Source organism: Eublepharis macularius, chromosome 1, assembly GCF_028583425.1.
Source record: "Eublepharis macularius isolate TG4126 chromosome 1, MPM_Emac_v1.0, whole genome shotgun sequence".
NCBI lineage: Eukaryota > Metazoa > Chordata > Lepidosauria > Squamata > Eublepharidae > Eublepharis > Eublepharis macularius.
Genome location: NC_072790.1, coordinates 169237209 through 169258885, shown reverse-complemented (window position 1 = coordinate 169258885; position 21677 = coordinate 169237209). Strand labels below are relative to the sequence as shown.

The 21677-nt window shown below is 42.3% G+C and overlaps 2 protein-coding genes across 3 annotated transcripts in view; one reads left to right on the top strand and one right to left on the bottom strand.

The window, feature by feature from the left end:
- Window positions 1-1510, top strand: part of AARS2 (alanyl-tRNA synthetase 2, mitochondrial) — a 35072-nt gene extending 33562 nt beyond the window's left edge. For both annotated transcript variants that reach the window (XM_054977950.1, XM_054977938.1), the window contains one exon: window positions 932-1510. In XM_054977950.1, coding sequence (XP_054833925.1) covers window positions 932-1096 — 165 coding nt within the window. In that variant the 3' untranslated portion in view covers window positions 1097-1510. The remainder of the gene's footprint in view (window positions 1-931) is intronic.
- LOC129328693 (uncharacterized) overlaps window positions 1-21677 on the bottom strand; it is a 64428-nt gene that overhangs the window by 17000 nt on the left and 25751 nt on the right. The window contains exons 8-19 of the mRNA XM_054977924.1: window positions 20346-20506; window positions 18624-18669; window positions 17214-17353; window positions 16329-16485; window positions 15276-15427; window positions 14883-15040; window positions 13125-13293; window positions 12031-12111; window positions 9828-10806; window positions 8586-8781; window positions 5821-5987; window positions 3823-3952 (exon numbers count right to left, since the gene is read on the bottom strand). Coding sequence (XP_054833899.1) covers window positions 3839-3952; window positions 5821-5987; window positions 8586-8781; window positions 9828-10806; window positions 12031-12111; window positions 13125-13293; window positions 14883-15040; window positions 15276-15427; window positions 16329-16485; window positions 17214-17353; window positions 18624-18669; window positions 20346-20506 — 2520 coding nt within the window. The 3' untranslated portion in view covers window positions 3823-3838. The remainder of the gene's footprint in view (window positions 1-3822; window positions 3953-5820; window positions 5988-8585; window positions 8782-9827; window positions 10807-12030; window positions 12112-13124; window positions 13294-14882; window positions 15041-15275; window positions 15428-16328; window positions 16486-17213; window positions 17354-18623; window positions 18670-20345; window positions 20507-21677) is intronic.

The window sequence follows — 21677 nt, the reverse complement described above, 5'->3', positions numbered from 1 at the left end:
TAAATTATCTTTCCATTGATATTTTATAGTATACTCCCAAAAAAGTGGTGTTATGAGCCATCAGACCTCAAAAAACCCCATCAATTTCTTAATGGCATTTACTGGGCAAGATCTAGAACTGTGACTTACCCCAGATCTTTGTAAACCCAGAACTGGGCCTTAGTCAGTTGTGTGTAACACTGAACCAAAAGACCCCCAATGAAGTTATTTTGCATCAAGGTTCTTAGAAAAGTGATGGAAACTGCAGCAGGGAGTGTAGAGGCTGGAATTAGATGACCACAGAAGGAGAGGGCAGCCATGGTAAAAGACAGAGTTCTGTGCAGAACACCTAAGCCCCATGCTGTGCAACTGTCTGCCTTTTCTTTTAAGTTTTTATAATATACATGCATCATTGCAATCATGAGGATCAAAATATGCTTAGTTTTAGAAATCTTGTATTTCAGGATAAAAATATAGGTTCTTTGCCCAAATACTGAATCTGTATGTGTATATAACTTATTCAATTCATGGCTATAAGGCTTTGCATCTGTGATGGTGCAAACAAAACAGGAGCTTGAGGAACAAAAGCTGCAAGGTACAGGAACATAATGGCAGCTACGCTGTATCAGACCAATACTCAATGTAGTCGACTGTCTTGTTTCCTACAGTGGCCAGTTGGACATCCCCAAAAGACCTATAAAGCCAGGGAATGGAGATGAAAGCCTTCCTCTGTTGTTGCCCCTCAAGACTGTTAGTCGCATGGTTACTGCCTTTGAACGTGGACTAGTCAGTGCAGCTGATATCCATCGATGGACTTATCCTCCAGGAATTTGTCTAATTTCTTATAAGAGAATATGAAGGACTGAAGCCAGGGTGCCAATAATTGCTCTGCTGGCCTGTTCTTTGAAGCCTGACGTTCACTTAACTTCTGTATTTTCTTCTCTCTCACCAGAGTTTGGTGCCGGTGTTTTCTGCTGCTGACTGGGCCGTGGCTGTCTGTACTCTAATGGGAGGCAAGGCAGGAGGTTCCAGAGTTGTAGCCAAAGGCTCTGGGAGCACCAATAACTTGCAGTCAGTTCTGACTGCAGCTCTGGAATATGCAGAGAATAAACTCTGATGGCTGACTGCGTGGTCAAACATGTGCAAGGACACTGCTGCAGGACAACCCTTTCACTGACTGAGACTCAAAGGAGAGAAGCAGATAATTGCTCAGCTGCTCCCACTGGTGGTGGTGGTGGCACCATGAATTTATTCTCGGCTGCTGTTTTCTGCTGGAATGTCTCGGTGTCAGCCTGATCTATACTGGGGTGACCCACGTGTCTACATAGAAATTGCTTCCCCTCTTGATTTGCACATGGGAGGATTATACTGGGGGAAGAACAAGTGTGTTTTGTCCTAGAAGTATGGAAGAAGGTCATGAACGCTGATATGACGACTCTCTCACTCTGCATGGTTGAAGACACCATGGTTGGAGAGGGGGGGAATTGTGGAGCACTACCATGCTGATAATAAAGAACTGTTGAAAGATGAACATTTAGCTCTGTCTGTGGGATTATTTTTCTTATTCAATGGAGTGGGGTATGAGAGCTGTCCCTGAAAACCTGTTCTCAGGTAACCTAAGCCTATGTTTATTGAGAACGAAATCTCAATTAGTTGCACGGACTTGACTCTGAAGTATATGTATGTAGGATTTCTGTATTTATACCATACTTCTTTTGAAATATTTTAATTGAGCTTTCAGCCCTGCATTAACAGCACAAATCTTGGGAACAGGAGTTAAAAGTCTAGTCCATACAACTCACTTTTCCTACAGGGATGTTTGCATATGTTTGTTGTTTACTGGTGCAAATTAGCTTTCAGACCCTGAATTCTTTTATCACTTCTCTAAAATCCTGAGTTGCCTTTTATTTATTTATTTATTTATTTATTTATTTATTTATTTATTTATTTATTTATTATAGTCTGCCTTTCTCACGGAAACTCAAGGCAAATTACACAGCGTAAATAAATATGATCAACGGCTGGGACAGTCAGTAAACAATACAATAGGCTATGGATAGCAGAAATTTAAAAACAAGCATAATTTCAGATACAAAGATGAAACATTGCTGCAACAAAACATAAGTGATTTGACCTGATTTATTAAACAATGCAGAAACTATGCAGCAGGAGCATAGCTACATTAACAGATGGTACCCAGTAGTATAGTTTACAGTCCCTGACCCTTTACCAAAGATTCTCTGTGATCCATTTCTTACATCACAGCCTTATCTGAGTGAAAAAGCCCTTCTGAATAATTCAGTTTTACCAAGTTTTTAGAAAACCAAGAGAGTAGCGGCTCTCCTGACCTCTTCACGCATGATAGACTTCTAGCCCTCTTAATGTTTATCACCGCTGCATTCACAAGCCAGCAGCCAGTCACTGCCATAGGATATTTTATGTGATACAAAAAGGGATCTGCTATCAAGTGCAGATAACATTGCCTATAGTTCTTGCCCCAGCAACCATCGGATGCAGGACTGATTAGCAGTAACACAGCCTTGCATAACTGGAATGAAGCCTACTGCTTAACATTCCCTTTGCTCCTGTAGTGTGCAGTAACTACATAAAATAGATATAACTGCACTTCTAGAGGGCTTATAACCTAAATGTTAAAAAAGTTTCTATGTATATATCCTGTTTTCATGCTGCTGGATGCTACAGGCATAAATAGAATCAAATCCCCAAAAGAGTTTATGAATTTTCCTTTTAGAAAAATGCAGAAAGTGGGCAAGATTTTTTTAAAAGGTGGTAAGAGTATATGGTAATTAGAATTAGCTCTCCCCCACCCCCATTTGTGAGCATCTGACAAACTCTTGGTTTGGGTCCATTTGTACCATATACAGTTCCTGCTTACTGCTGCCACAAGCCAGTAAATGTTTTGCCAAGGACACCCTTCTGCGGCAAAATCTACATGATTAACAGTGAAATCCTAAACAGAATTACACCAGTCTAAGCCCATTCATTTCAGTGGGCTTAGACTGGAGTAACTCTGTTTAGGATTCTGCTGTCAGTCTCTCTCCCTTTCCCCTGCCCCCACGTTTTGTGGGCCAGTGAGAAGCCCATGAATACCTAGCAGCCCTGTTCTGGCCTGCCGAAGGCCACATAGGGCCAACTAGGAGGAGGGGCATTTTATAAGACACAGAGCAATTTGTAATTAGCAAATGTGTGTCTGCCTATCTGCAGGCTTTCCAAGCTCAGGCTGGAAATGCCATGTTGACTCATAAAGCACATCTGCAGAATTAACCTCTAACATTTTATTGCTGTGGTTTGCTGACAGCTTCTAGCTGTTCAACAAATGACTTTCCTAAGGACAAAAGGGCTGGCTACTGTTAAGTGATTTTAATATGTTGGGGCCGGAAATCCTCAGGAGGAGCTAATGACCTTTCCCTTTAGGGAGAACAAGCTGTTCTTTTGCAGTTCTGTGCTTTCCACAACCACCCCTGTGACATTGGCAGTGGGGGCAAAAGCTAGCACTAGTCTCCTGGATGGCCGAAACAAATTATAATTCCCTAAGCATTTAGACAGTGACCCTGCATTGGCCAATAGTGATAGCACTGGAGAGACAACCCAAAAGATCTTCAGCAATTTCAGTCATGTAAATGCTTTGCAGAATGACCCTGGCCAGCTGGTAGGGATGTGTGTACTGTCTGTTGAGCCACCTCTTGGCTATTCAGTTTATTCTTGTATGCTCCTCTGCTAAATCAAACCAGCTCTTTCTCAAAGCATGATTGTAAAACACTCCACAGGCTGCTTCAGGCTAACATTTAGTGTTAAAGCAAAGCCTTGGGGTCTGTGTAATACCTTCTTTTTTCGTGCCTCAGATCAATGCTGGCACATTGGAAAGTGAGGAAAAATGAAACCCTGTTGACCTGTTCCTGTTTCCAAACACAGAACTAGTTTTGCTATGGCTCCTGCCTTCTTTGATAATGTCCTAGAAAGAAGAGGGATTACTGTATTAGCATGCTATCTTTTTCCAGCCCAGTTATATTTGAATGTAGCAAGTATTCACAAAGAACTTCAGGGGAATGTGCATGCCCTAATGTATCAAGATCTGAAAAGTAGTTATCCTTCCTATAATTATTTCCACCACCCAAAATTCTGTGGTATTGCAATGATAACTGCTTGCTGAGCACCTTGGATTGCTTACTGGTCATTGTAATCCCTGCAGAACTACAAAACACTGTCTGGATATGACTACTTTGATGTAGTGCAGTAACTTTTTGCTAGTTTTAATTCATACTAAAATAGTCACTTCACTATAGCAAAATTACATCTGGTCTTAAATCATGCTACAGAAAGCTAGCATCATTTTTGATGATGTTTACATTATCAACAACTTACATCTAATGATGTGTTCCAATGTCTGTCTTAAACATGATAGTGACCATTAGGGATATGCACCCAAAAAAATCCAGGTGATCCAGGTTTCAGGGATACCAAAAAAATCCAATAACTCTGAAATATGGATCAGATTCTCTGATCTGTGTTAGAGAATACCAGTTTCAACGGCCATCATTCCCTATAGAGAAAATGTCCGGGGGGCTAGGAGGTGCATTTGTAAAGCAAACTCCACCAAATTTGCAGGGAACCTACTCCTGACTGTCCTCTAAAGACGCCCCAAATTTCAGGAGGATTGTACCCTGAGGTCCAAGTCTATGGGCCTCTGAACAAGCTGACCCATGCCACTCTACTTTGTTACCTATGGGGAAACGTTCCCAAGATTTTAAAATTCTCTGGCTTGCCTGGCCCCCTTCCTTGGGATTCTCTGATTCAACATTACTTCCTTGCAAGCTTAGCCAACAAAGCCCAACAGAAGCAAACTGCAGCAGGGAACCAATGTTGAACTGGAGAGTCCCAAGAATGGGGAAGGCTTGTTGAGCCGCGGAGTTCAAAACTGCCTGCTGCCTCCTCCCCCGCCCTGCCAGCCTTGTGCCACTCTCCTGCAGCAGCATTGAGCCTGGCTCCATTTATGCCGCTGCCCTCTCACCACTACTGCCCTATTGTTCCAAACTGCTTAGGTTTGCTGCAGCTTGTTTGCATGAGCTGCCTACAACTGGATAATTCAGCCCAGCAGAGTCCAGCTGCCTGGATTGGATTCAAGGTTCATCCTTGGGGAATCAGCATAGCCAGATTATGCTGGATCAGCATAAATCTAGCTATTTTGCTGATTCCTGAACCTGAATTGTACACCCCTAATGGCCACAAGCAAAGCACTTACTCGTTTTAGTGTCTAACATGGTTGCTATCATGTTTAGATGTTTGACATGGCTGTCCTCTTGTTTAATTGCACTTAGCAAGCCAGTAGAATAACTACTCAAGCCATTGACCTCTGCCATGTTAACATAGTACATGCATTAAGCATACCTGTAAAAAACAACAGCCACAGGGGGCACTTGTGGCTGGTGTCACATTTCAGTAGTATATGTGTGTCTTTCAAGCAGCTACAAAATCACTATTGGTTCTATTCATCATTTTACATCTTCTTGTCCTATATGTTCTTTCCAGTCCCTTCTTTAATTACTGTTTTGAGCCTCTTCCCCCATGCAAGAGCTGTTCTCCTAATATTCGGCTATGTCAACTCCTTGACAGTTGCTTCTGGTGAGGATTAAGTGGTCACTGAAGTAGATGTCTTCCCTTGCAAGCAGTAGTGTGGGAGCTGCCCCCAGGAACATTGGCCTGGTATCACTCAGTGGGGAAAAGGCAAAGCTCTGGATGGGACTGGTTTATACTTTAACTGCTCCCCCTCAGGGCAGACTGAACTACTAAGTGAACATGAAATATGTGCTGCTTCATACTGACCTGCAGAATGAGGCCTCTACTAATGGAGAAGGTGTAGGTAAAACCATCCTGAGCCCTCTGGACATCCGTAGGAGGCTGCAGGGGGGGGAGCAGGAGAGACTGTGGTAGTTGCTGCGGGCTTTCAAAGATGGCCCCTCTCTTCTGGAGGAACCGCTGATTTCTCAGCACTACAGAGAGAGAGAGTGAAGGTTTGATTTAGCCAGGCTGTTTCTGACCTTCGGCAGACGGTGGTGTGGAAGGGGCCTTATTTCCATGATAAGCACCACATGACTGATAATGCACATGATCCCAAGTTAAATTGGTGGCTTCTTTGGTAATAAGGACCTCAGCTTATATGCTTGGGAAACCCTCAGATGGCACTGGCTAGTTGGACCAATGGCCTGGGGCTTGCAGCTTACATCCACTTTACACTTATGCATAAACGTTGGCATTTGATGTGTTGCCCTATCCTTTGTGGCTGATCTTTAATGTTATTTTAGTTAAAATGCTGCACAGCTGATACAGGACCCTGACTAGAAAATTGGTACCTCAGAGGGTTATGTGCTATGCCAAGACCACAGTCCTCTATCAATTTTTCCTGAACAAAATACAGTTGCCACACAACAGCTTTGTGATAAAAAAAATGCAGGGGTCCCATGGAGGAAAGCATGTTGGGCTAGTCAGTTTAGAGTGGGAAAGTGCCATGAAAAGAAATGGCTTTTCTTTCGATTAGAAGCCCACCATAACTGCATTTCATACATTTAAAACATTGGAAAATGGATCACAGCATACAGTCTGGCCCTACACTGAAGCCTTGGAGGATCATTTGATTATCAAGCCCTGCTCCAGGCCTAGCCCAACTATTGCTAATGGCCTTTTTTTGTACAACCTTTGGTAAGGTCTCGGGGAAGGGTCATGGCTCAGTCATGCTTGGCATACAGAAGATCCCATGTTCAATCCTTGGCATCCCACCCAGTTAAAAGATCAAGTAGTTGGTGATGTGAAAGATCCTGGACAGCTGCTGCCAATCTGAGTAGACAATACTGACCTTGATGGACTGATGGTCTAGTTCAGTATAAGACAGCTTCATGTGTTCATATGTGTTCAAGGCCTAGCCTGGAGCTCTTGGCCAGCCCAGAAAAGTCATCTTTTTACACAAGTTATTCATTCCTGTGGGTCTAGGCAAAACAAGCCCTTGAACCACAAGAGATAAGTGGTGGTCCGAGCCACAACAAGGCCAAAAACAGGGCATTTCACATCCCCTCTATCACAAACCCCTAAGGATCCAAGTCTGGCTCCTGAAGCAGCAGTTGATGATAACTGATTTTGTTTTACAAATATTGCTCATCTCTGCATAACATGTCCCTGTTAAGCCAAGAGCCTCATTTATAAGAAATGCCAACTACTACCTCTACATCTAGAATTGAATGGTGTGCCTCCAAACCATTGCAGAGCACAGGCAAGACAGAAAGGACTCCTTTTTTCCACCAGAAAGCAGAATAAGAGGACTGTAAAAGAGAAGAAATATGGCTCAAAGAAACTTCAAAGGTTGACTAGACAGGGTCTTAAGATCTTGACCTGGGAAATCTCCATTTTTTAAATTTTATAACATCTAGCCTGATGAATAGTTCTGAAAAGCTTAAAAGTTTGCACAATGTTTTGTGTCACTTTGCTTGGCCCTAATTAAAGGTATAACATGGATTCAAAGCCCCCTTCTAATTATTCCTGTGTAACTTGAACTAATGTTTGGAAGAAGGAACGCAGTGAGAAGCAGTAGAAAGAATTGCAGGGTCTTTAAGTAAGCAGTAAAAAAAGAGAAGTCAACAGGACTGTGAGCAGGCTAATGGCAGCGACCCTCTTTCAAATAAGGAAACGGGCATCCACACTCAAAACACGTCACTACCACATGCAAGAACACTGAACAAGCTCTTCCACATGTAGTAATGTATCTGACACCCTAAGTGTACACTTCCCCTATGTAAAACCTTGCACAACCATGCAGAAACAGTATTTTTTTTTCCTTCCTGCTGTTGTCCCTTTGGAAAGTCAAGAGAGCAAGCTTTGGTTAGGACTCTATGGGCTTAAATGTATCTAAGTACTGGAAAGTTCAGAAACTAAAGTGAGGCTGGACAAGCTTTTAGATCCCCCGACAGCTTGCAATTCTTCTCCTACTTGCTGCTCCCCCCCCCACACACACCTTGTTTACTTCTCAAAATTCCAGCTTTTGACAGCATCATGCACCATTTGGTTTGTAGAACTGATCCTGAACATACTTTTGAACATACTTCAAAAAATGGATGAAAAATGTAATTGGATTAGATCCAATGATCTGCCAGTGGAAGTTGCTGATGGATACAGATCTTTCCTTTGTCCCCTTACCCCGGCAGTCTTTTATAACGTTGGGAAAGTTTATTCCCAGGGGTGCAGGACACACACAGAGACTGGGAAGCAAAGTGGGGAGTAAGTGCCTAACCATTCCTTTCCCCCTCTCTCTCTCACACACACACACCCCACCATCACCATCTCCACGGCTTTTGCTGAAAAAGGAGTTGTTTGGTTCAGTTACATGTACTTATACTTTAAGACAAATTCAAAATACAAGCAACACTTAACCTAAGACCCAAGGAGTTTTAAATATGTGTGCTAGCAAATTGCCCATACAGTTAACAGAACTGCACATGTAGCTATTACTACAAGGAATGTGTATGTTAATACGTGCACACATAATCTCTGCATGTTCCTTTGTCACTTTGCTTCCTTGGATTTGGGAGAGGCAATAAACTCACCTGGAGCTTTCTGTGCACTTGCCGGGGAGCGCTTGAGCCAATACTTTTGGAAGGCAGCCCAGTAGGGCAACAAGATGTTGAAGACTGAATTTTTCAGCTCGTCAAACAAGCTTGGTGGGGGTACAGGAATCTCCTTCTGGAGGGCCTTCTCAGCTGCCTGGATTGCTCTCCCCAGCCTCTGAGCATCCACGGCAACCTAGAAGGCAAGTTACATTCAGTCAACATCCTGGACTGGGGAGTATGTCATGCTAACCTCAAGAATTACTGTTCGCCTTCCCCACTTGCTCTCTATTAGCACCATAAAACTGAAGCATTAATTGGAGGTCAAGTGTGTTCTCTGATTCACAGTTTTATTTTCATGCTACTTTGGCCTCTAGTTGGGTGTAATCTGGTTTTCTAGCCCAAGTACTAAGATATAGCAGCTGTGCTCAGACAGGGCATTCCCCAGATGAAACAAGGCAGGAGCCAAAATGAATTCTATTATGCACGAAGCTGATAATTGCATTTTATTATTTTGGACTTGCTGTTCTGCTAGGAATACAGACAACTAGTTTATTACGGGTAGTATTTGTCTTCCAGTTTGCCTGGAAAAATGCTAGCACAGAGCTTCTGACTCCTCCCTCCCTCTGTCTCTTCCAGTTTTATAAAAGCAACAATTTGGGTCTGAAACTGACTTCTTTCACAAGACTAAGCACAATTTGTTTGTGAATTCTGATGTGTACAGGATGGTGTGATAACTCCAGTGGTGGCGGAATGTGTACGGTGGAGGCGAATCAGTCTTCATAGCTCCATAGCTTGAAAGTGTGGACAAACCCTGGGAACTACAACATGCCAGATTGGGAAAACCTGTGCAAGTTATCCGTTGTGTTTTGTCATGCCAGAATTTAAGTGCACAGAATATAGATTGTTAAAACAAGAAATGTGACCTCTACCATATTAGTTCTCTTACCACTGATGGTATACTGCTAGAGGTATAATCATAAGAATTTAAGGGCATTCCTGCTGGATCAGAACAAAGGTCTACATAATCTGGCATCCTATTTACAACAGTGACCAAATGCCTCTAGTAAGTCTATAACTATATAGTTATATAGTGTTATAGTTATAGTTATATATCAGTCTAGTAACGTTATATAATATGTAATGTTACAGAAATATGCATATATTTATATGGTATATTTATATGTTATATATATAAATATCTACAATGCTGGGCTACCGGGCAAGGAGTGTGAACCATACTTGCAGTCGAGGTTCAATCTGAGAAGCAAGGAAGCAGTCACGTATCACCAGGATCTTTTTTTTCAGTAGATCCAAATCTGGCCAGGCATGGTGGGCGTTCTTGAATTTCTCCACCTCCAGGAGAAAATGCAGGCCACTCTCCAGCACAGGAGAGCTGTGCACCTGGAGGTGTCTGAGGAAATGGAGCACCTCCAGGGTGGGCCAGCCCTCTGCAGCATGTCTCAGAGCTTGCCAAAAACAGGTTTTGTCTTCCCTTGTAGGCTTAGCAGTGGCTGCTGATCCATCCTTAGCTTTTCTCTTCCTTAAACTCCTAAGAGCCACTTTAGCAGCTAGCAAGTGTAGGAATGGCTCCAGTTTACACCAGCGCTCCTCTGGAATTTGAGAGGGTTGCACCCCATGCTTCTTCAACCCCTCACTCACCTCCTCCCAAAACTTCTCAAAAGCAGGGGCAATGAATGAACGCAGGGCAATTCTGATTTCACTCCAGCTGTAGTCACTTATTTCTCCCTGGGCCACCTCTTTGTTTAGCCTCATCTTCAGGTCTTTCGGAAAACAGTCTCTCATTCCTACAGCCCCTAGCTGGTCCCAGGTATCTAAAAGTTTCAGTACACAGCCCAGACCCTTCTTGCTCTGTGTTTTATCCTGACAAGCCTCTACTTCCTGCAGCAGCTTCAGAATCCTTTGCAGCTCCACATCCTGCATTTTTTGAACTGCCTTTCTATAAACTTTTAACACAATTGAGTTGCTGAGAAGGTCCAGGGCACTTTCAGGAGTTGGTAACCTTTCTCTGGTCTCATGGTCAGCACTGCCTACATGTTGAGATTGGGGGGTTGGGGACTTTTCTTTGGTTTCTTGGTCCATAGTGCTGATGCGTTGAGGATCAAGGACTGCCTTCTTCCTGTGCCTTTTCCTGTGCAACCCTCCACCTTTTGTATCATGATTCTGAACCCAAGCATCAAGTCTCTCCTGCTTCTTTATCCTGAAAGAGGTTAAGCAAAAGCCACAAAGGATAACTGCAGCACTGAAATTTGACCCAAGAATCACAGCCTCACCTTATTATGATAAGAGGCCTCCCTTCTAATGAAAAGTTAACCATGAGTTCAACAAATATTTATTACTTTCAGGGTACTTAACAAATACCATACCCTAGTGTTGTACAAATGAAATGCAACTTCGAGTTTCAGAATAAATCATGCCAACCATACAACTATGGACACACATGTAAAATATATACTGATAGCAGGACTGGCATGCAGTGCCATCCTACGAGAAGTTATGCACTTGTAAGTCCATGGTAGTCAACAGATGGAGAAAGGTGTAATTCTCCAACAGCCATTTCTTCCTGGCTGTATGGTAAATCACCTTGCTAATGGCTTCTGTTACACTTTCAGTGCCACGAACAAAATTTTATATTTCCTTTTGAAGGGGGCAAAGGTTGAAGGCCTCCTCTCTTTTATCCTGGTCTGGCAGCTGCACTCTCCTCTCCCAGTAGCCTCATATTCCACGCCTTTATATCATCCCTTATGTAGGCAGTATGAGTACTCAGTAATGATTTACCTCTGGATCAATTTACACATAAACATAGCTCAAAATCTCATCACTACTTCATTCACAACAGAAAGGAAAATGGGGAGCATTGAGAAGTACTGTGTTGGAGGTAATTTTAGAGGAAATTAAATTCTGTCTAGAGTGTCTAATCTGCAATGTGCGTTTTTCAATATTTACAGTAGTCACATGCATGAACTTGATTTCAATAATAGCTGGGAAGGTTCTAAACCTGGTTAGGGGAAATGTATGTCCAGGGCATGCAACTCAAGACCTAGGTATTAGTGGAAATGGAGGAATCAAGTGAATGCAGGAAGCATAGGAACACAGGGAATGAAAGCGCCCCACGCACACAAAATTTAATAAAGGGTGCTCATGTTAATTTTATACCCACCTCCTTCAAGGAACATTGTTTTACATGTCCTGATTTTCACTAGAGTCCTCCTCTTTATAACATGACTTGTGCCATTGAAAAAAACATTATAGATCATTGCTGTTACTCAAGAAAGGTGGCAACATGACCCCTGGTTGGCGTCTGCTGGCTCTTCCAACTAAGCTGCATACCAGGTAATAGCACCACTTTATGGAAACTTTATGTGTGAATCCAGATCTCCCATAATATAATTCAGTGTCTAGTTTCCTAAGCCCTTTTCAGTACCTCTCATTTGTCTCCAGTTTTACTCTACTGTTTTTGCTCCCAGTGCTTTGGGTATCAAAGTAAGATGCTGGTATGCAGTATCTGCAAGAAAGATAATTAATCAAATGAAAATTTATTTCTTTCATAAGTTGGTAATTTAAGCACTTTTTGCCAAGGGCACCCACTCTTTGGGAAGAGAATAATATCCCAAGGCCTCCTAGAACTCCCTTCAGTGATTAAAAACAACCATCTGTTTGTATCCAGCCTCTGAAACTTCACTGCCTTGTTTATTTATTTATGTCATTTATAGTCCTCCTTTCTCACGGAGACTCAAGGAGTATTACACAGTATGAGATTAGTACAATCAGTATCAAGTACATTTCAATACAGTATCAAGGACATTTCCATAAACAGTGACATAGGGTAAATAGATACAAGTTTAAAAGACATAATATTAGCAAGAATCCAATACAGAGTAGAAAAAATACTGAAACAAACATAATCAATTCAAGGACTGACATTAGACAACATGGAGCACAGGTGGTACATAGGAGTACATCTTTAAAGCATCAGATAATATGTAAGACAATATAGTGATGAAGTCTACGGTCCTTAACTCATTAGTGAAGCATCTGAGACCCCATCCCTACAATACAGCCCTCCAATTTGAGTAAAATAAAAAAGAGTCCAGTAGCACCTTTAAGACTAACCAATTTTATTTTGCTACTACAGACTAACACGGCTAACTCCTCTGGACCAATTTGAGTAAAAAGCCTTTTTGGATAGTTCGATTTTGCATCATTTGTGGGAAGCCAGGAGAGTGGGGACTCTCCTGACCTCCTCAGGCAGGTCATTCCACAGGATAGGGGCCACCACAGAGAAAGCCCATGTACAGGCTGCTGTTGATTTCACCTGTGTGCAGCCTGGCACCTGCAGGAGACCCTGTTATGCCATTGCCTGGCAACATGAGGGGTGTTTAGGTTATGGAAGGTCTTGCCTTGGTGTAGAGTATTGGACAGCATGGTCTTGAAAGATTCTTTAAGCTGAAAATATGTGGAACTTAATTTAATTTTTGTCCCATCCAGGCAGAACACCCAAGATATTTTAACACTTACTCTAGGAAGGCTGCAACTTCATGACGAAGGTACTGGAACCACACGCCACCCAGAACACCAAGCAGATAGTGAGACAGTGGTTCAAAAGTGGAAGTTGTCAGGTCTCCATAGCCAAAGCAAAGGAGCCTCTCCAGATTCTGAATGTATTCTGGCATACTGGAGCTAAGCCCTGGAGGGAAAAGAGATTGGCTGCACCAGTTTGCTAGGCTGTTGGAATTCTCCCAAAGAACTGCCTCTAAGCGTCTGATGCACTTTTCTGAATGTCCTGAAGGGGTAAGTAAACTAATCTAGTAACTTAAATTTAGAATTAGGACAACAAACTGGAGAAAATGACTGATAAATCCATTTTGGAATTACAGCAAGGCAGACCTCTCTCCCTTTTCACCCCAAAACAAATGCAGCTCAGCACCAGTAACTTCAACAGAACACATAATCTTTTTTTTTCAGAGTTGAAGATAATAAGATAAAGTCATAATTGTCTGTGGTTTGCCTTCTCATTTTTTCCCCCTGTTCCATTATTTTTTTCTGATCAAGTAGGCTGTGCAGGCTTTTGTTGTATTTTCACAAACCTGCAACAGCTGTTTGACCAGAGACAATACCAGGACAGAAGAAATGAGTAATGATAGTTTGGTTGTACCACTTTCCACTCTCTTAAAAGAGGTGGACAGATGAGTCTCTCTACACAAGACACCTCAGGGCATGTTTGTGTAGGGAGACACAATGTTAGCTGGGAAGCGTAGTTTTAAAAGACACAGACACCGGAGATAGTTCCTCAGAGGGTTTGTTAATTTCATCTTCAACTCCCCGCAACCAGAGGGCAACGAGGAATGGAAATGGGGCTGGAGCTGCCTTCTAGAGCCAGGCTTGGACCTGGAGAGGTTATAATGAGTTAAAGTTTCCCTTCTGGCATTTCACAGCATCTTCACACAGCTCCAGCATATAGCAAAGCCTTTGTCCCGCCACCAGCTCTGTCTTTTTAAACTACCCTTCCCAGATACTACTGCATCTCCTGATACATGTTCTTCATGTGTCAGATGTCTCATGTAGTCCCCCTTCTAGAAGATGAGCTACTTCTCTCACATCTTTAGGCTATGGGATGTTCAAAGTTTTTGAACTAAAATCCACCTAGGAAACTGCAGGCTCAGTACAGTACTATCCTTCCACCTTGCTCTTGAGATACCAAAGATTTTTGTGCTTTTCTCCCCTTAATGCAATACTTTGTTTCAGCATTTCTGGAAGCCCAGATCTGGGTCCTGCATTCTACAAGAACACTGGTGGAAAACTAAAATTCTGCACCAAAGTGATTCAAATGTGACCAAATGTGCATATATTAAAATGGAGTGATGATGTTTTGGGAATTGTTTTTGCAAAACTTTGACTTACTTGACACAGGTTACTATAATGTGGGGGATATGGATGCAACATACAGCAGAAGTATGAGAGAAGGAAGAAAGGCTACAGACTGGCTCTTGTATGAAATACCAAATTCATGTACTTATGGCCACTGGAAACTACATTGAAGATTTAGAAGCAAAGATTAGAGATTTTCTCTGCAACCCTGAAAGCAAGAAGCTTACATTGTAAAACAGAACTAGATACTGTCTTTGGGATCAAGGTTCCATGTTTCCTAAAGCACTCATAACCGTGTAGATTCCCTGTGTACTTATTTTACAAGAAGTATTGTGAATTCTCTCATCAGAAAGTGAGCTTGGACGACAGATTCTGGTTCACTATGCTCAGCATTCTGAGAGAGCTCACCTGTGTTGCATCCAGCATAAGGTGCCAGAAATATGTGAAATATCTGCTGGGCAATATGTCGGAGTTCAGGCTGGCTTGCCTGTTGCTCACATGCAGCCTCATATAACTTCAGTTTCCTCCACAGCAACAAGTTATGAACTTTACCAGGATCTTCAAACCTGAAGGGATATCAGGGAAAGAGCCTATCTCAGCTTGAAGGAACATGGAATTAAAAGGCAAATTAGAAAAAAATCTGTCAATAAAACTAAGGACAGATGGTCATCTGACTGGAACAGGGCTGTAGTTTCATGCTCCTGTTTTGTTTTGTTTTTTTAAAAAGCCTCTCTCACCTTCTCTGAGTCATAGACAGAAACAAAACTCAACTCTTAGGAAGCTCAAGAACACACAACTCACCGAGTCAAATAGTGAAGAAAGCTGTCACCATCCCCCAGATCACACATCAATACCTGGAGAAACCGGGTGGTCATCAGTATTTCAAAAGGATCCGGTGGGACATCATGCTGCTTATTTGATCCAAATCTGCTTCTGCCTTTGTCCCTAGATAACTGGACTCATGGTAGACAGATATCACAGGAAGTTAATAGCTAAATAATCATTCCAGAGAGCCCTCCACCTCTTGAGGAAGCCTGTTCCACTGAGGGACCACTCTAACTGTCAGGAAAAAATTCATAGGAGTCCATGTTCAATGGTTTCCCCCTCCTTCTCCCTACCAAACTGGCAAAATATTTTTTTACTCTTGTTTCTCAACACAAAACTTTACATTCTGCACTATCTAACATGACTAGTAAAATGAAATTGTGTGTGTGTGCGGCATAAATAAATATTTCATTATTATACATTGAGCATATGAAGTATACATTCCATTGGGGATACCATACAGTTGATGAATCACTGCTCAGCAGCCAGAACCAGTTTTTCTTCTGCAGACCTCTTCTAATTGTTTAACTAATACACACATGCATTTCCCACTCTGAAAAGATACTCAGTCCCCTCATCCCAAAATCATTGATGCTTTCATTTGATTAAAACGTAAATAAGTAATCACTTGGTCTTGTTTTTAAACAACCAGCCATTTAAAAAAAAATTAAATCTGGTCAAGTTCTGCTGACAGATCTAAGAATCTCTTTACATGCTAGGGATAATAATTGCATACTGATCTTTTTGAAGCCTCTAGAAGCCAATGCATGCACGAATGGGAGATGAGACACGTGATACCATGCAGCAGTACGTGCAATAGATGCACACACACAGGGACAGATTTATGAAGCGACTTCAAACATAGTGAACATCAGGTGAGTACGTAAAACTCTTAATAACATCTGAAGTGGCCTTAAAATTCAAATCCATGTCATGTAACATTACATTCACTACCAAAATTCATCAAGTAGATGTAAACATTGGGACAAAGTAATTAAATGTTCAACACTGTTAAGAGTCAGGACTCACATTATTACATCTCCAGTCTTTATTCCTTTTAACATAGTTCATTGTGTCCCTTTGGCTACCCACAACAGAAAGTGATGATGGCACATTAAGAGAAGCTGGAAAGCCAGGACAGGACAGTATCTCCTCCTTGATCTGGAAGTCTGAACCATCTCCAAGCCTACAAAAGAGGCAAAAGAGAGAGGAAAACAGAGGAGAGAGAAAGGAAGCCTTTCCCAAGCTCTCATTCAGCTTGAACATAATAAAGTACGCAGGCATCCAAAGAGCTAGCTTGCAAATTATGATCATTAATTTTAAATGCTCCTTGTGGGAGGATCACTAGAGAGGGGTTCACCAGTGTGTAGGAGCTCACCCTACATAGTAGGACAACTTTTCCCCATCTGCAAAAGGATATAAAAAAGAAAAGTTCACAGTGGTGTAGTGGAAATGCTACAGAGTTCAGGGTAAATCAGTACATGTCAGTAGGTCACTCTGTGGAAACAGAGTAACTTAGGTTTTTACCTACACAGTAATTCTTAAAATTAAAAAATCCAGTGGCACCTTAAAGACTAACAACATTTATTTCAATATGAACTTTCATGAAATAAATGTTTGTCTTTTAAAGTGCCACTGGACTTCTGCTTTATCCTACCACAATAGACTAACACAGCTTCCACTTTACAATGGACATGTCCCTACCTTTGTACTTCTGAATGGCACTACAGCAGAATTCACCTCTCGCCAGAACCAGAGAAAGCAGGTCATAATTCCAGCTTCTGGTTACCTGCTCAAGGTTCAAGAGCTCTACTCATCTTCCATTTAAGAGTCTCTGCAACTGCTTGAACGTATCTTTAGAAGAAGTTAGTATTTTGCAGCATGTCCAGCCTCACGATCCATCGAAGCACAAACCTGAGCTGTGTTGTCCTCTGGTGGTGGATGAGAAACCGAGGGACCCAGTAGGAGCGCAGGCGTCTCAAAGCGTCATACTGTTTCCTTTTCATGGCAGCAAAAGCTGTCTCCTGAGTGCCTGCAGCTTCACCAAATGGCTCCTACAAGCAAAGGGGCACCAGGGTTGTAACATTACAGGAACAGAAACTTTGACCAGCTTTCAAGAACCAATCGCCATCACATCTGCGGTTATTTTCACACTGAGCAGATCCAGGTAGTCTTCCACCTACGCAGTTCTTCTTCAGCAAAGAACATGCCTCTGCAGGGGCAGTGTCCAGTGTTGCTCATGGGCACACTGAACACGGAGGAACCGTGGAAGCCTTCAAACAGAAAGCAGCAGGAACCATGCCTGTGGGGAGATACATATAAATGGGACCTCAGAGAGCATTTACACACATAGTGAGGCTTAAATCACCTGTGACCCACTCCAGTGTCTGATCCTTGTACTTGCAGGGGAGAGAGCACTAGCCTGTTTTGCCTCCAAATAGAAAAACAAAAGTTAAAACCAGATGTTCATGTTTCTTCTTGAGGCCATCAAGATAAAATTGGTATAAAATCATTTTTATTTCAATATTTATTTGGCAATGAGGAGTCTAACAATTTTATTTTCCACAGTTGCTCCCTGATTTGAACGTCAAAAAAATTAATCCTAAATTACATCTCCCCATGAATTTTTCAAGACAAGAGGGTCAGACGTTCTTTTTCTTTCTTCAAATCATATATTGTAGATTTTATTGCAGTTCTTGGACAATTTAGGGTTGCCAGCTCCAGGTCGTGAAATTCATGGAGATTTTGGAGGTGGATATTGGAGAGGACACGGTTTGATGAGGGAGGACCTCAGCAGGGTGTAATGCCACAGAAACCACTCTCCAAAGCAGCTATTTTCTCTAGAGGAACTGATCTCTGTGGCCTGGAGATAAGTTGTAATTCCAAGAGATCTCCAGCCACCACCTGGAGATTGGAACCCCTAGGACAATTTCATGCTTCCAGCAATCAGTGGTCACCAGATCCAGAACTCTCTATTGCAAGATAAGGCAGAGCAGAAAACAAATATTTCTCTTCCTATAATATGGGCTAGTTTCACTTGCAAAGTAGGCAAAATCATAAGCTTGCCAAAAGTAAGATAGAGGGAGCAAAAATAACCCACTGGTTAATGCAATGCTGGAAGCAACCCACTGCTGAATTCTACCTTCAGTTAATTAAGCAGAAACAAAAGTGGTAGGAGGGAGAGATCAGTCCCCAAGGCTCTGGTTTCTGAGCTGGGCATCTGCAGAATTGCCATTTTCCCCAGAGAGACCAAATTTTAGTGCGCTAAAGCTGTGACCTGGGTAAAGGAAGAAACACCTGCTGCACCCAAACAGCATTACTCACTTGAAAAGCAGGAGGCACTGTCAGCTTGTACTTGGCCTGAATGCTCCTGCCATTGAAAGAACAGAATTGTCAGCTCCTGGAAGAACTGGAACAGCTAAAGATCGAGGCTGTTGCAGGGATAATAGCAACATACTTTGTAAACTGCTCTGAGTGGGTGTTAAGTTGTCCTGAAGGGTGGTATACAAATCGAATATTGTCGTTGTTATCAAACTAGTCAAATTTTGCAGCTAAAGACTACTGAACATGATCACTCTGCCCACAACTGGTATCAGATTTAACCACCCTATAGAAGATATGGGAAGTCTAAATTAGGGGGAAGAAATGAGGGGGGGAATGTTATTTTATTTTACCTCCAAACCAGGCAAAAATTTGTGACTAGGGAAGAGTACAACTGTATCTTGAGAAGTCTGCAGCTCTATAAAACAGCTCCAGAACAGGATGAACTGAGCATGCTTAGTCTCTCCTGTTGTAGCTACCTCCCTTACATGTCCATACTGGTTATCAAAAACTTCAGCCAAAATTTTGGTGCCCAGGAGGGCTAAATTTGACAAGAACCTGTTATTGTACCATCGTTCTCCGGCCGTGAAAGCCTTCGACAATACATAGAACCTGTTATTGTTGTTAAATCAGCAAAGTTTGGGCCCTGGATGCATGAGGGGTATAAACACCAGATCCAGTGTCTTCCTAACACTTCATGGCACCAGGGCAGACTTTCTAAAGACTCTCAGTGTGGTGCTACACCTAACATTTAGAAGTTTTCCAAGAAAAAAAAGGAGGGACAAATTGTACAACTAGACTGTACACTGGCATGGTACTTTGGACCGTGCAGCACTGCACTTAAAGGCACCTTATAGGCCCCTTCTGCAGATCTTGTAGGGAAGTTAGTGATAGGGTTGCCAACTCCAGGCTGGGAGATTCCAAGAGATTTTAGGGGTAGAACCAGGGGAGAAAGGGATTTAGGGAGGGAAGCAAGCTCAGCGAGCCATAATGCAATAGACTCCACTTTTGAAAGCAGCCATTTTCTCCAGGGGAACTGATCTCTGTCATCTAGAGATCACTTGTGATTCCAGATCTCAAGGCCCCGCTTGAAGGGTTGGCAATTCTAGTGGGTGACCAGCAAAGCCTCATCAGGTTAGATGCTTGAGGAGGTTTAGACATGCTGAGAGAAGACGTTCCACCATCACCTCCACTCTAAAGAACTGTGCAAAAGCAAAATGCCTTCCCAGAACAAAAGACTCAAAGCACAAGGCAGAAATTCATGAGTTCAGCAGAAACTGGGCAGAAAATACAGCATCCAGTGAAAATCAGAATTTATTTAAAAAAACAATTTGTTCCTCTTAAGAAAGTAAAGATGGATGTGAAAATGGGTAGGCATGCTTTGATGAAGCACAAGGAGAGGGGACAGAACCATTTTTGACAGTCCAAGAGCTGGCTTCTAATGTTCTGAATAGCTCTGTGCCCTTCCTCAAGATTAGAAGCAGTAGAAGAAATCATGCAAACAAACAAACAAGTTTAATTTGCATATTTTATGCTGCTTTTCCTGGTTCAGAATGTTGTTTTGTTTTTTAAAAGCACAGTATACACACAGTATGGGCACAATGCAATTAAGTCTGTGATGCAGTGATTGGATAGGCCCTCCGTCGTTTCTCACTACCTGGGAAATGTGATATGTAAAATAAGTCACTTTCCCTCCCATACTTAGTTCAATAAATTCATGATTACCGAAGAGCGCTGAAACAGAATAGCCAGGTCTCTTGTGGTGTAGCTCTGGCCTCCAAGTGCCTGGTGTGCTCCATGAAGTCCTCACAATCAATCCAGAAGTCTAGGAGGTAGATCCCTAGCGTGCCATGGAGGAACTCCCTGAAACTATTCATACCAGCCTTCTGAAATACAGAAAGGAGGGAGGGAGAGAACAGCAGCACCATACAGCTGTACTGGTACTTGGAGAGGACAGGAAATATTGGTTACTCTCAGCTACATATCTGCACACCCACCCCCTTGTCCTCACATAAAAGAAGAAAGGAATTGCTTACAAATACTGTTTTTAAAAGCTCTTCCAGCATCAATGTGGGAAGCATCCATATCAGAAGCACTGGAATAACAGCAGACATTGCAGCAAGGGATACCCTGTATCAGAAGTAGGTCCTTTCAGCTTCCATGTTGGCCTATTCTCAAGCCTCAGTGGACCTAGCTAACTTCCTAAAGGGCATGCAGTGATAATAACCCAACTAGCAAGGAAGCCATTTTAGCTCACACTAGGGCTGTTTCCACACACGTTGGATAATCCACTTTCAGTACGCTTTAGTGAACGTTTGTAACTGCTTTTCCATGTGTGGAACAAAAAATCCACTTCCAAAGGATTGCTAAAGTGCATTGAAAGTGCATTATTCAATGTGTGTGGAAATGGCCTAGGTCAGCAAGTTTGTTCCCTAGGATTTTAGCTGAAGATAATGTTCAGGGTCTGCTCTGTACTTGAAGGGAACATTTGCATATCTCCCCATGGCCCCAGTTCTGACTGATTAAAGACTAGTAAGAACAGGGCATTTGTCACCTTTCAGTTCCAAATCTTGTAATGCTTGGCCAGCCTCACAGGGAAGGTTTAATGACCAAAGGATCCGTGTACATTTGAATGAGCTAGAAATTGTACTTTTATTTTGTTTTTATAAGTTCTCCATTTCCCTTTCCCAAATCCCAATTCTCCTCTGCTTGTGCTAAGATTAAACCTTAAAAAACCTTTAAAAATTGAATCTTAGTCTTGAGACTTCTGAGGCTTCCCACTTCATTGCCAGCTCATATCACACTACTGTACATACAGAAAAAGTCCCTGCTTTGCTGGAGGGAGAAAGGGCCTTGCCAGTGGTGATTTGGCACTGTTCTGGGGCAGTCTATCAGTGTCACAAATGAAGATGATGGCAGTACTACCTATGAGTAGAGGGTCCAAAGGTACTGTGTCATGCCCTCCTTTACAGATATAATTAATCTAACTGCCATCATTTCCAACATTTGTTAATGATGTTTGGATCCAACTATTACCCTGGTGCCTCACTGACTGCT